The 13,677-nt window shown below is 43.3% G+C and overlaps 1 protein-coding gene across 2 annotated transcripts in view; it reads left to right on the forward strand.

The window, feature by feature from the left end:
- The first annotated feature begins 3,915 nt into the window (after positions 1-3,915).
- Positions 3,916-13,677, forward strand: part of GOLGA3 (golgin A3) — a 28,985-nt gene continuing 19,223 nt past the window's right edge. The window contains exons 1-3 of one of the 2 annotated variants that reach the window (XM_063144145.1): positions 3,916-3,937; positions 10,548-10,888; positions 11,324-11,605. In XM_063144145.1, the coding sequence (XP_063000215.1) occupies positions 10,768-10,888; positions 11,324-11,605 (403 nt within the window). In that variant the 5' untranslated portion in view covers positions 3,916-3,937; positions 10,548-10,767. Of the gene's footprint in view, positions 3,938-5,756; positions 5,814-10,547; positions 10,889-11,323; positions 11,606-13,677 lie in introns of those variants that run through there. The other variant, XM_063144146.1, reaches the window with a different exon arrangement.

Genomic DNA, 13,677 nt, shown 5'->3' on the forward strand with positions numbered 1-13,677 from the left:
CCCCCTCCAGATGTTTTTGGACTTTAGCTCCCACCAGCCCCAGACAACATGGCCAATGGCCAGAGATGATAAGATCTGTACTCCAAAACATCTGGAGGGCCACAAGATGCCCACCCCTGCTTTAAACAGTATTCAGAACTGTGAAAATGTCCATCTTTTCACCTCTCTTTGATCCCTCTACGGTAGCTGCAGAATGGAGATTAAAACAGAATAAGGGTTAACTACTACATGTCGTTTGCAGGAGCAAACAGACTCTTGCTTTTCTACATTTGGTGTAAACTTTGTTTCTTCCAGCAGGCCTTTGGAGAATAATCTGGCCCTCCATCTATGTTAATGACTTATAATTTTGTCGTGTATTTTAGACGTTTATGTTTTAATATTGTTGTGTTTTTTTGTACATTTCTTTTCCTAGGTTTTACAATGTATGTTTTAAACTTTGTAAGGCCGCCTTGAGGCCCAGCAGGACATGGAATAGCAGGCTCAAGTTACAGGAAGCCAGATTCCCCCTGGACATCAGAAAAAACTTCCTGTTAGAGCAGTACGACAATGGCACCAGTTACCTAGGGAGGTTGTGGGCTCTCCCACACTAGAGGCCTTCAAGAGGCAGCTGGACAACCATCTGTCAGGGATGCTTTAGGGTGGATTCCTGCATTGAGCAGGGGGTTGGACTCGATGGCCTTGTAGGCCCCTTCCAACTCTGCTATTCTATGATTCTATGAAAAGGCGGGATACAAATAAATGTAATAATAATAAATAATAATAACTTTAGAGAATTTTTTCAAACTTCTTTCCCTTCCCATAAAAAAGAAATGATTTAAAACCGAAGGCTACAATGCTTGTTCCCAGGATTTAGAGCTAACTTCAAGGCCACCATGAGATGCACTGAACAATTATATTAGCTGGCAATGTGACAGTTCCATTTCTGCTATACTTGGGATTGGCTCCCCACCACCCTTCAGTTCCAGCAATGCAATCTACTTAAACCAGAATGTTTGACCTGAAACAATTTTATCCCCAACTAGGAACACAAACTTTGGAGCACCCTTCCCCAACTGGGCGCCCTTCAGATATGTTGTACTAGAACTCCCAACATCCCCTGCCAAGCTAGCTCAGGGTACTGGGATTCGTAGTCCAACAAATCTAGAACGCAGCAGGCTAGGAAAGCTGCACTCCAGCATTATTGTACATGAATACAAAAACGTAAGAAGAGCTCTGGTGGATCTCATCAAAGGTCTGTCTAGGAATTAAGCATCCTGTTCCACCAGATGCCTCTTGGGAATCCACAAACAGGACATGAAGACTATCTAGTCCAACCCTCTGCTTGAAGCAAGAAATCTAGAGCTTGAGTATAACCCAGAGATCACTGTCCACCCTCCACTTGACGACCTGAAGATAGGGCCTTCCCACCCCACTCTAGGCAACTGGTTCCATTGTTGAACTGCTACCCTCCAGATGCTTTGGACTTATTTATTATTTTATTTATTTACAATATTTATATACAGCTCCCTGATTTCAGAGCAGTGAACAAATAGAATAAAAGAATAAAAAAACATTTTAAAAGAAACAAAGTGCAAATAAAACCACGGCCGGTCATTAAGGGATGGCTTCCTGGAACAACAACGTTTTCAGGAGGCGCAGGAAGGAATACAAAGTTGGCCCATGCCTGACCTCCAGAGGTAGAGAGTTCCATAGGAAGGGGGCCACCACACTGAAGGCTCTTCACCTGATGGACTCCAATCGGACCATAGGTCCATGTGAACCACCAGGAGCATGGGACTTCAACTCCCATCAGGCCTAGCCAGCATGGGCGATGGTCAGGAATCCCGAGAGTTGTAGTCCAAAGCATCTGAAGGATCCATGCTGGGGAAGGCTAATCTAAGTCATTCATGTTTTTTGTTTTAAAAAAAGATCCACTGAACTCATTGAGACAGATGTGCTACCAAATCCCATACATGTTTACCCAGAGCCTTGTGCTTAGGTCTCCCACTGCAATCAATGGGGCTTAAAACTGACTGGATTGTGCCCTTTGTCTCAGTTTAGAAGGCAAATTCTTTGCCAATAAAGGAGAAATAAACTTAATCCACAACTACTGATGTAGAATGGGAGCCACCTACTGGCTTCCCTGAAAACACGAGATTCTTCTTTTCATTTGGCTCTGCCTGGAAATGAAGAGCTGGAAAAAGAACATTAGGTGTGAATTGTAGGGGAGTCATGACTCAAATTTGAACGGGAAGGGGGGGGGGCTTGTATACCTCCACTTGAATTTCTGCTTGCAGAATCTAGGCATGCCCTGCAAGTACCCACCACTTCTACTTCCCCCACCAAAAAAAAACTTACCTGGGGACAGGAGGTGAAGGGGGTAACAGGTGCTCCCATAGATGCACAGAGCGTCTTTTTCTACCAGTCCACAGCAGAAAAAAGACACCCAGGAGGTCTATGGGAGCACAACTGTCTCTACCTTCTCCTGCCCCCAGGTAAGTGTTTTGGCCATGGCAGAAGGGGGAAGTAATAGGCACTCGCCATGGTATTTTTTGGTGTTCATCTGGCACACTGAAACAGCTGATGTGCTGCAAAGCTCCAGTCTCTAGCACTGTCTTTATTTCCTCTGGGCCCCAGGTGGCATTCTTAGCCAAGTTACTTGTTTCTGAACCTTATCAGTTTGCCGGAAAACTGTGGGCTCAAAAGAGTGGCTGCGTATTTTTCCTTGGACTTCTTCTTAGGTGAGTTACTTTTCTTTTAGACTCACAAGGTTTTTTTCTGGGAAATGGGCAGTTTGGAAATGGCCAATCACCCCCAATGGCAGCCATTTTGTGAGAGCACCCATGACACTCTCGACATTCCAAATGCGCCCACCAATCCAAAAGAGTTGGGAACCCCTGATTTACACTGATAAGCAGCAACTCACCAGGCTTTCAGGCGAGAAAGCTTTTCTCAGCCCTATCTGTAGATGCCAGAGTTTGAACTTGGGACTTCTGCATGCAAAACACATGCTTTATTACTGCTCTCTATTGGCAAGGAGCGACATGTATTCATATTTTAAGTAGGCACTATATATTCAGCAGCTGTATGAACTGACACTAACAATCCCCATTTGACTGATATGAAGGCTTCAATAGGACATAGGGAAGGGGGTGAATAGGAGTCAAACTATTCTAAAACCTCAATGTAATATTAATTTATTCTCCTCGTTTTCCTGCTTATTCCCATCTTCAGTATTTTAGTAAAAACAACCAAGAGTCCTGTGGCACCTTAAAGATCAACATTTTTCATGGCCAAAAGCCCTATTCATCAGATGCATGACAAATTTATTTATTTATTTTATTTATTTAAAACATAGATGCAATCCTATGCATGTTTAGACAGCAAAAATGCCTCCCAGCTCCCAGCATTCCCCCAGCTAGCCATACTGGCTGAGGAATAATGGGTGTTATAGGACTTTTTTCTGTCTAAAAATGCATAAGATCACATCCTTAATGACTCACAATGCTCTCTAGTGGATACATTTTGTAGAGCAAGGGTTTCCGCTGCACAGCTAAGGATAAGGGGAGAAAGGAAAAGACCTACACACAAAAGCAAGTCAGAGATGGCTCTTCCAAAAGGCAGATTTAGGGATGCTATTAAAAGACAGTGAATGGTCAGTTGTTTAGTTTATTATATTTTCATGACCATGTGTGTCTGTGGCATTTAAATTTTCTGTCCAAGGTAACAAAATCTCTCTTGTCATCCTTCACAAAAGCTCTAGTCCTTTCTGGTCACACATACTTTCCATTTGACTCATTTGAGTACTTCAAATTAGCCTCGCCTAGTTCCTCTGGTGCAGGTTTTTTTAGTCCAATGACTATTAATGGCGGAGCTGGTGGTTCTATGTTATAACTAGAAGTAGGGGATGACACAGCACCAATATAAACCAGAGAGATAGAGACAGATGAACCCCAAGGTACTGAATATTGATTTATCTGAAAAACACTTCATTGAATGTGTTAGAGTATCTGCCCTGAGATATTTCAATGATATCTTCTAAGTTTCTGTATGAGAGGTGCTCATATCAATAAGAAGTGGTTTAAGGATGTAAAGAATGTTCAGATCAAGAACTAAAATATATTATTTCCTCTGATGAACAGTAATTGCTTGAATGGGTCAGACCGACACCACAACACACTCACTGTAATGCTTTTTAAATAAATCAAAGTTCAGCACTTTGGGACTTGTCTTTCTGCCCACAATGCCCAAAAAACATATGAGAAAGTTTCATCTGGGTTTTGTGTGCGAGTGTGATAAAGATGGCAATTCAAGATACTTTAACGATTTTTTGGACTGTTCTAACAAAACCACAATCTTTTGACAGAAGCCTGTGAGTCATTCAAGTCATTTGTTTTAGCTTAGTTTCGCTGTTGCCACCACACTGCCTAGCCATGAAGCAGTTTCAAAACTTGAACAACGAAAACACGCACCACGTTGGCAGCCTCTACCCTTGAACCTTCTCTGGGATAAAGCAACACTGCAACTATCTTAAATTCCTACACAACAATTGTAAAATTAGAAAGACTGGTGTTGTATGACTTTGACATGGTTCGTATTTTGTAGGGCAAATCTGCAAGCAGACATTGGGTAAAATTCAATGTAAGTCCTATTTGGAGTAAACTCGTTGAAATGAATGGGACTTAGTCACAATTAAACTTAGTCTCATTCATTTTAGTGGGTCTACTCTAAATAGGACTTAAATTGGATTTTACGCGTTGATCTGTCTGAAATCATAGGTGTTCTCAAGCAGACTCACTTGCACAGGTTTCACTATTCAGCCTACCACAAATCTTTCTCCTTGTTCTATTACATATTATTATACTTATTATTTGCATTTAAGATTATATTCCACTCCTTCCACACAAGCTCAGGCTGCAATCCCAGGATATACATATACACACACACACACACACACCTTGGAATAAATACTTGAGCCAGTGTGGTGTAGTAGCTGGAGTGCTGGACTGAGAATCAGGAGATCCGGGTTCTAGTCCCCACTCGACCATGGAAGCTCACTGGATAACTTTGGGCCAGTCACAAGAGTCTCAACCTAACCTACCTCACAGGGTTGTTGAGAAGATAAAATGGAGAGGAGGAGGATTATGTACGCTGCCTTGGGTTCCTTGGAGGAAAAAAGTTGGGATATAAAAGTAATAAATGAATAATAATAATAATAATAATAAATAAACCCCGCTGAACTCAATAGGGCTTACTTCTGAGTAGACATACCTAGGGTTGCACTATTAAAGCAGTTGACTCAGTCATCTTCCACCCATATCTGTTCCGCTTTCAACAATGCACCAACCAGCATTGGGTGTCCCTAAATGTGTGGCTCTAAATTTTAATGAACAATTATTTGGTTCCAGAGGGATAGGAATGAGTTAAAGCTTGGACGGGGAGGAGCACCCGAAAAAAAATATCAAAACAAACAAACAAATAAACACCCTCACAGCGCCTTCCTTTCCGGAAGGTCCGTCTACATAAACCGTCCGCCACGGGGCGGGGGAACACCGACTCGTCTTTCTTCGTTCCGACTCCCGTTCCTCGGGTTGGTTTGGTTTCTTTCCCCGAGCTCAGCTCACGGGGTGTGGGGAGGCTTTGGTGGGGAAGGGGAGACACCCCCGAGGAGGATTCTCGGGGCCTAGCCTGGGAGGCGTTTCCGGAGGGGAAGAAATAAGGTGTCGGACTGGCTTTCTCCCCGGCTGAAGGAGCTGCAGCAGCGCCACGTCTCGGGCAGGAGGGAGGGAAGGAAGGAAGGAGGGGGGAAGAGAGCCGGAGTCAAATGCAGGCAGGTCAGTGGGGTAGGGGAGGGAAGGGGAGGGCTGGGTGGATCCCCAGTGGGGGCGTCTCCTTGACTTGGGGGGGGGGTCTTGCAAAGGGCAGGGGGCTGCTGATGTTTGTTTTGGTTGGGAGGGGACGCCCGGTCAGCTGAGTGGGGAAGGGAGGGGGTCTCTGTGTGTGTCTCCTTGTATGTCTCTATGTGTGCGGAGATGTAAATGCACATTTTCATGCATTCGTGAATGTTTGCAAGTCGTGCCTGTTTAGAATATTCACTGGCGCGGCTACAGTGTGTTAAGAGCGCTAAGAGCGACTTAGGGAGCACTTATATAGTTGGATGTGTGCTTAGATTTTTGCATTTTTTGGTCTCAATGTCAATAAAATGTGTAGTGTGTGCGTGTGTCTGACAGACAGGCAGACACAGAGATGGACAGCTGGGGGAAAGGGTGGGTGGAGATTGTGGCAATAAGAGTGTGGTAGAAGGTTTATTTTTTAAAAAATCCCACCTTTCTTTTGAGTGTAATCTTATGCATGTTTAGAAAGAAAAAAGTCCAACAACAAGAATAAGTCCCCAAGATTCCCCCCCCCCGTCTAAACATGCATAGGATTGTACTCTAAGGAACTCAGGATCAAGTGCATAGTCCTTCACCTTTTTATCCTCATAGCAACCCTATGAGGTGGGTTAGCCTGAGACAGAGTGACTATCATTAGGCCTACCCTGTGAGCTTCCTGATTTGACTGGAAGTGGGGGATTTGAACCCAGTCTTAATCTGATACTCCAGCCCAGCCTTCCACCATCCAGTTGTTTTGGGTTACAACTCCCAGCATTCCTGTCAGTTGGCCATGCTTGCTGGGGCTGATGGGGGTTCTAGTCCAAAACATCTGGAGGCTATCAGGTTGCAGAAGGCTGCTGTGGCCACTATGCTTTGCTAATTTGGACTGGGTTCATAGGATGAAGAAGACCTTAGCAGAGTTTTGGGCCTGGCTAATGCATGGCAGTGGGGTCTGAGTCTTTGGCAGTCTGTGTGTTTTCGTGATGCATGTATGTAATTGTTCATTCATACCCTTTCTATCCTGTGGTGTTTTTCTCTATTGTGGGTATCAAAGAGATGTACATCAGGGTTTGTAGGCTTTTTGCATGCAGGAGAACTGATCCAACCAGCTTTGTTTCAGTCTGTAGCCTGGAGCTTAAGCAGGCTATTGGAAGTCAGCAGTTGAGTATATTTGGGAAAGGGTTTGGTTTTTTAAGATAGCATATTGAATAGGGCAACCTAGATTAATTGATCTCTGTGAAGAATAAAAAGGTAACGTCTATGTTGAGGATGTCTAACGTCAGCTTGGGCAGCTCTTTCCCATGCAGGGAGACTTAAATCCAACCTCATTGTATGTGGCTTCCAACTTGAGGCTGTCTCTTGTTCATTCTTGTTGTTTTGATGGTTACACTTTTTGCATGTTGTTGGTTCCAAAGAAATATGCAGAAGCACATGTACCTTCCCCATGTTGTTCAAGGGGTCATAAGCGAGGTTAGATAGCAAGTTCTTTTGGAGGAGGCATTGGCAGGAAGGTGCAATGTGCATATGTTGTTCAAGCATTAGTCTTCCCTTAGAATCATAGAATAGTTGAATTGGAAGGGGCCTATAAGGCCATCTAGTCCAACCCCCTGCTCAATGCAGGAATCCACCCTAAAGCATACTTGGTTGTCCAGCTTAAAATGCCTCTCTTAGCTTTGTGACCAGCTAGATTTCTGACACTAACATATTTGAGGTCCTGTTACCTCTTATACATTACTAATACAGATGTTGTTGTTCTTTCTGTTCAGTGCCTCGTGTTTGTCGTATGTTTATATATCTTTAAAGGCAGCAATTACTGTTTTGGTCCCAAATACTTTTTTAAAAAAATTAAAGATAACTTAAGTAGATCAGTTAATATTGGAGTTTCTGAGTTTTGATACATGTGGTTGAAAATCTTTCATACTTCTATTCCAACTGAATTTGGGCCACTGTTATTATTTCACTTGGCATTGCTAATTTCTGCATAAAACTGGTTATTAGGAAATGCCATTATGTTTGATCTTTCATCTTTAAAACAAGCTTCTAAAACCATTTGCATTAGCTTCCAAAATAATTTGCATTAGCATCTATCTATAGATGGATAGATATGGATTAGTGGATTAGTGTTTGAACAGGCAAAAGTACAATATAGAAACACCCCTCTAAAATCTGTTTGTTGCTATTACTACCTACTAAAGATACATGGTGATTGTTGTCACGCAGGCAGATGGTTCTTTCAAGCGATGGTTGGCTAAAGGTTTAATTTGATGATAGTACTGATCTCAAACATACATATCAAAAGTTGTGGGCTTTTATAATCAAATGACTTCCGTTTCCAAGGGGCAGGTATGGCGATTTTAAGTTGTCTTTTGGTATCTATCTGAAACATAGTTTATGTTATTTGGGGTCTAGCTTGAGTCTTATGCTAGAGTTATTCTGCCTTCCTAAGTAGTGTTACTGTGATATCTACTCAACCCTTAGTAGTTGCTTTGATGTGAATGACATGAGTGCCTTCCTATTGTTTATACCCCTATCCTATGGAGGACAATCCATGATCAATGCCAGCATTCCCTGATCTGGTGCCCTCGAGATGTGTTGACTACAATTCCCATCATACCCAGCCAGCATGACCATTGGCTGTGCTGTCTGACAATGATGGAAGTTGTAGTCCAACACGTTTGGAGGGCACTATACTGGGGGAAGGCTAGTCTGTGTTAATGCTTTTCACATGATGGAATTCCTTAAAAGCTTTTTTAGATGTTTTCCTAATTAGCTGGTTGGTAATGGCAGTTAAGTTTCCAGGGAAGATAGCTTCCCCACCACTACTGAACTTTCCTTGAAATGAGCGAGGCAGTTTGTTTGAGTTGTGGGACATACTCTCGGTTCAGTGTGAAGATGACAGTCTGGAGACCAGACCTGATTGGCAGCTTGCATAAAATGAGTGTGTACCTTAAATAGGGATGGACAAGTCAGTCTGTTTAAAGTCTGTGTTAGTCTTTCATGTATCCATTCGTAAGTCTGTTATGTCCCATTTCAGCATTTATCTCTGAATTTTTGTAAAAAATGTGCTTGAAATTGAATTCCAACTCATTAAATATTACTTGTAAACATATTTTCTCACAAAATACACATTTCTAAACTTATTTTGTCCTAAAATGCACATTTAAAGCCATCACTACACCTTGTTGAAGTGAATTCCATTGTTTAACTGCGCTGTGTGAAGAAGTCCTTCATTTTATATATCCTGAATTTCCCACCATTCAGCTTCATGGGATGACCCCATTGGGTTCTTGAATTATGAGAGAGGTGGTGAAACCCTATGGCTCTTATTTCCTCTCTTTATCGCAACTTAAGAAATTATTTTATATAATCTCTGTCTCTATTCAAATAGGCCAACCTTGAATGGCAGTGAACCCTCTTTCTCCCAACTGATTCTTGTCCTAATTAGTAATTTATTCATCTGCAATAGGATATACTCTTCAAATAATTAAAAGGCTGTCACACAGAGGAGGGCCAGGATCTCTTCTCGATCCTCCCAGAGTGCAGGACACGGAATAACGGGCTCAAGTTAAAGGAAGCCAGATTCCAGCTGGACATCAGGAAAAGCTTCCTGACTGTTAGAGCAGTACGACAATGGAATCAGTTGCCTGGTGAGGTTATGGCCTCTCCCACACTAGAGGCCTTCAAGAGGCAGCTGGACAACCATCTGTCAGGGATGCTTTAGGGTGGATTCCTGCATTGAGCAGGGGGTTGGACTCGATGGCCTTGTAGGCCCCTTCCAACTCTGCTATTCTATGATTCTATACGTTGGCTGCTCTGCCAGATACATACCCTCAGTAAACAACTGCATAGCTCTATAAAGGAAATGGTCGTGTTGATAAAACAGTCTAGCTGTCCACAGGAACAGTAAAAATGAAAGGCAACTGGCAGCATGAATTAGGAATGAAGAGACAGCTCATAGTGGAACTATGGAATTCGCTCCCACAAGAGAAAGTGATGGCCATCAATTTGGATGTCTTTAAAATGGGGTTATGCACAACAGCAGAGAGGAGCCCGCACAGTTAACAAGCACAAAACAGGAGAGCATTACACTAGTAATATGAATACAGACTGTGCAACTAGATAACTACGTTAGCTAAACATTCAATTCTTTATTATTACAACACTTACAAGATGTATAAAACCATAGAAATGCGTTATTTTAAAACGCATTTTGTGCGTTTTAAAATGGGGTTAGACAAATTCATTGATAGTTTAAGGCTATCAAAGGCTACTAGTCCTGTGGGTTATATGCTACCTCTAATATCAGGGACAGTATGTCTATGTACACCAGGTTGTCAACTCCTCTACCTCTCTCGACTTTCCCCAATAGATACTTAGCATTCTGTGTGCATGTTCAGTCCTCTCTAGGCTGTTTTGGGTTTCTCTTCATTAGGTTCCTTCCCCCACCCTGAAGGTTTTTCTACTTCTGCAAACGTTGGGTTCTCCCCCCCCCCCCCATCCTGCCCATACCTCCCTCTTGCGTGGGGGTGATGCCATTTGGCTACATAAGGATTGGCACCTGGAGAATGCATTTTGCAATTAGTATATGTGGTGGATGCATGTGATCTCTTCAAAACAGGAATGGCTTTTAAAAATATGTGCCTCCTTTTGTCTCTAGAGAGTGATGCAACTTGGTAATTGCTTTTCCCCCTGCAGGCTAATGTAATGATCTCCAGGAATCCTGGGTTGCCTGCTGACCGGACTTGGACTGAATTGAGTTGCCTGCTGTAAAACAACAGATGAAAGAGGCTTAATATTGTGTGCTTCTGTACTAGCGGCATTGCTGATGGATAGAAACAGGACTCAGTAGTTCACTTGAAAGGGTATTGTTCAGCAAGGAAAATACATTTTCCCTTGCATCTCAATCACCTCCGCCATGGACTCTTCAATGATCCTGCTGGAGAAGCCAGCCAGCAATGGCGCCCCCTGCAGTTCTGAACACTGTGCAGACCTTGAGGCCAAGTTGAATCAGCCAACGGAAGGAGGTGGCATCAATAGTAAGCGCTTTCTTTTGATCAGGTTTTGTTTGAGGAATATGCAGTGTTGGTAGGTTAAGAAAAGCCATGGTGGATCAGACCAAAATATCGGCTAGTTCAACTCTCTGTTTCTGGTAGAGGCTAGCAAGATGCCTTTGGGAGGCCCAGAAGGCAGAGAGTCAAGGCTTCCCTTGCTGTTGCCTCCTAGCACGTGCTACTTAGCAGGTGTACTGCCTCTGAATGAGGATTCAATGTATCTGTCATGGGTAATAGCCCTCTGAATGTGCCTTTTAAGGAGCTGCTTAGCAATACCCGGTTTGGTGGCTTCTTCACCCTGCCTAATGGTAGGGCCGGCCCTGCAAAAAAGGGCAAAGGGGTTGGATTGATCTTGCCTTCCATGGATGAGTTTGTAACTGGTGTCAACCTAGCGCAATCCAATATTCTGTTCTTTCCCAGGTACTAGTGCAAATGACAGCAAAGGGCCCACTGAAGGGGAAGGCGTGGCACCGAACAGCAGTGAGAACCCTTCTGCAAATGGACCAGCGTCTTGCTACCCAGCACCCCCTGTGTCTTTTGACCCAAACGACAACCCACGCACGGAAGAGCCAGCTCCAGGTGTGCCTGGTTTCCATGACAAGCTAAAGTCGTCCCAGGGAGCTAGTGCTGAGGGCATAGTTCTTAGGAAGGAGGCGTTGCAGTCCCTCAAACTCAGTCTTCCCATGCAAGAAACCGAATTGTGTAAGCATCTGTTTACGGGAGAGCCCCTGTTTTCTCACGTTCCACCAAAAAAATTAAAGAAAAAAGCTTTCCTCCTTTCCCGTTTCTCTTTGAGCCTCTGCAGGCTCTTTCCAAATATCACTTTAATAGCTTGAGCTGGTACTTTAATTGTGCTCTGTGGCAATTGACGTTTGTGACTCTGTCTTTAACCCATTTCCTGACTTTACTTACAGTTGCAGGTTTGCCTAGACGTTATCAGCATGGTTCTTTTAGAAGCAAGTGATCTCTTAATTATTATTATTATTATTATTATTATTATTATTATTATTATTATTATTATTTTAAAAATGTAGTGGGTTCAGATATATACAAAAGTATGCGAAATTTGCAATAATTATAAATTGGGCTAAGCACAATGTAGCTCATTGACATAGGAGACCAAAACATGTGAGGTTCAGTTATTTATTTCTGGTACATTTTATATCCCACCCTCCCAAAATGTTCCCAGGGTGGCTTACCAAACATAGAATGATAAGAGTACTAGAAGTTGATACGATAAAATTATCATCAACAACAACAAAATTAAAACTGCGTAACAAAAGTGCTTAAATTAAAAACAATTAGCAGGGATTACTTACAATAAAAATGACTGGGGATTTTTTTAAAAAAAATATTATTATTTTGCCTGCCATCAGGCCTCTTATGGGGAGAGCATTCAACAGACAGGATGCTTCCATTGGGAGCAATGCCATTATATTCGCGTGATAATGAGGCTGTTATTCATGCCCTGTGGCTGTCTGCCTTTCTTTACACTAACATAATTATTTAGGGCCCTGCCTCCACCCTTAGTGTGGATGGGGGTTGTTACATATTGCTTGAAAGAGCGGTGGATCTGAAATACAGAGTGAGTGAACGGTGCGCTCTTAATATCAATGCTTACACAATGCTCTTTGGGGTTTGCTGGGTAGGCGGAGCCACTCCCGCGCATGTTAGCAAGCTCATCTGGCAATTGATGCATGTTTTGCTTAGCTGCATGAATGTTGCATAGAACAGAGGTGCAGAACCTCAGGCCTGGGGGTAAATCCAGCCTTCTGGGGGTCCCGATCCAGCCTTCCGGGGAACTTCTTCTCTTGTCCCCCATCCCCTGTCCCACAGTCATCAATCGTTGGTAGTTTCCTGGGTTTGGTGCAATTTCCCCCCCCCCCATTCTAAGAGGTTGAAATGCCTCTTCTAAGGCTAATTGCTGCAGTCAGAGCATTAAACATGGGAATCTTGCTGGATGTAGACTGGAATACAAATCTTGTAATAAATAAATAAGCTACAATATGCTGGTATTTTGGTCCTGTCCTTTTGGCTCACTGATGGAATATGTTTCCCATCCCTCATTCCCCGAAATGGAATTCAGCCCTCAGGCCAAAAAAAAAAAAAAGATTCTGTACCCTTGGTATAGAGCAGCCTTCCTCAACCTGGGGCGCTCCAGATGTGTTGGACTGCACCTCCCAGAATGCCCCAGCCAGCCGAGCTGGCTGGGGCATTCTGGGAGTTGTAGTCCAACACACCTGGAGCGCCCCAGGTTGAGGAAGGCTGGTATAGAGGAATAAGCAGAGGGGTAGGGGAAATGTAAACCTGGCGCTGCCCCTGTCAATCCTTCCCGCACAATTCGCATGCGATTGAGACCTAACCTGGCCAGAAGACTTTTCAAAAGAACAATTTACATGGCAAGAGGGTGCATTTCCATGATGTAGCCAGTTTGACCAAAGAGTCTAGAAATATGGATTGAGGGTTCTGCTCAGCTCAGCGTGGCCTGAGGCTGGCGCTCTGTCTCCTCTCTTGAGGTGAGGCTACATTGACCTGACTCACAGGAGTGTGCCTATAAAAAGGGAGGATTTGCACTCTGTGAGTACAATATAAAGCAAGCAGACTATTCAAATTTTAACCAGATTACATGTGTGTTGTAGAGGCGATGGGCTGGATAGTCCCAGCAATGAGCTGGAATTGAAGTTGCCATTCCTTTGAATTGCATCTTCTCTGCTATTGACTGCTAACAATCCAGTGATGCATTGCAAGCCTCCTGTGGTTGCTGGTGTCTTAAA

Source organism: Elgaria multicarinata, chromosome 18, assembly GCF_023053635.1.
Source record: "Elgaria multicarinata webbii isolate HBS135686 ecotype San Diego chromosome 18, rElgMul1.1.pri, whole genome shotgun sequence".
Taxonomy (NCBI): Eukaryota; Metazoa; Chordata; class Lepidosauria; order Squamata; family Anguidae; genus Elgaria; species Elgaria multicarinata.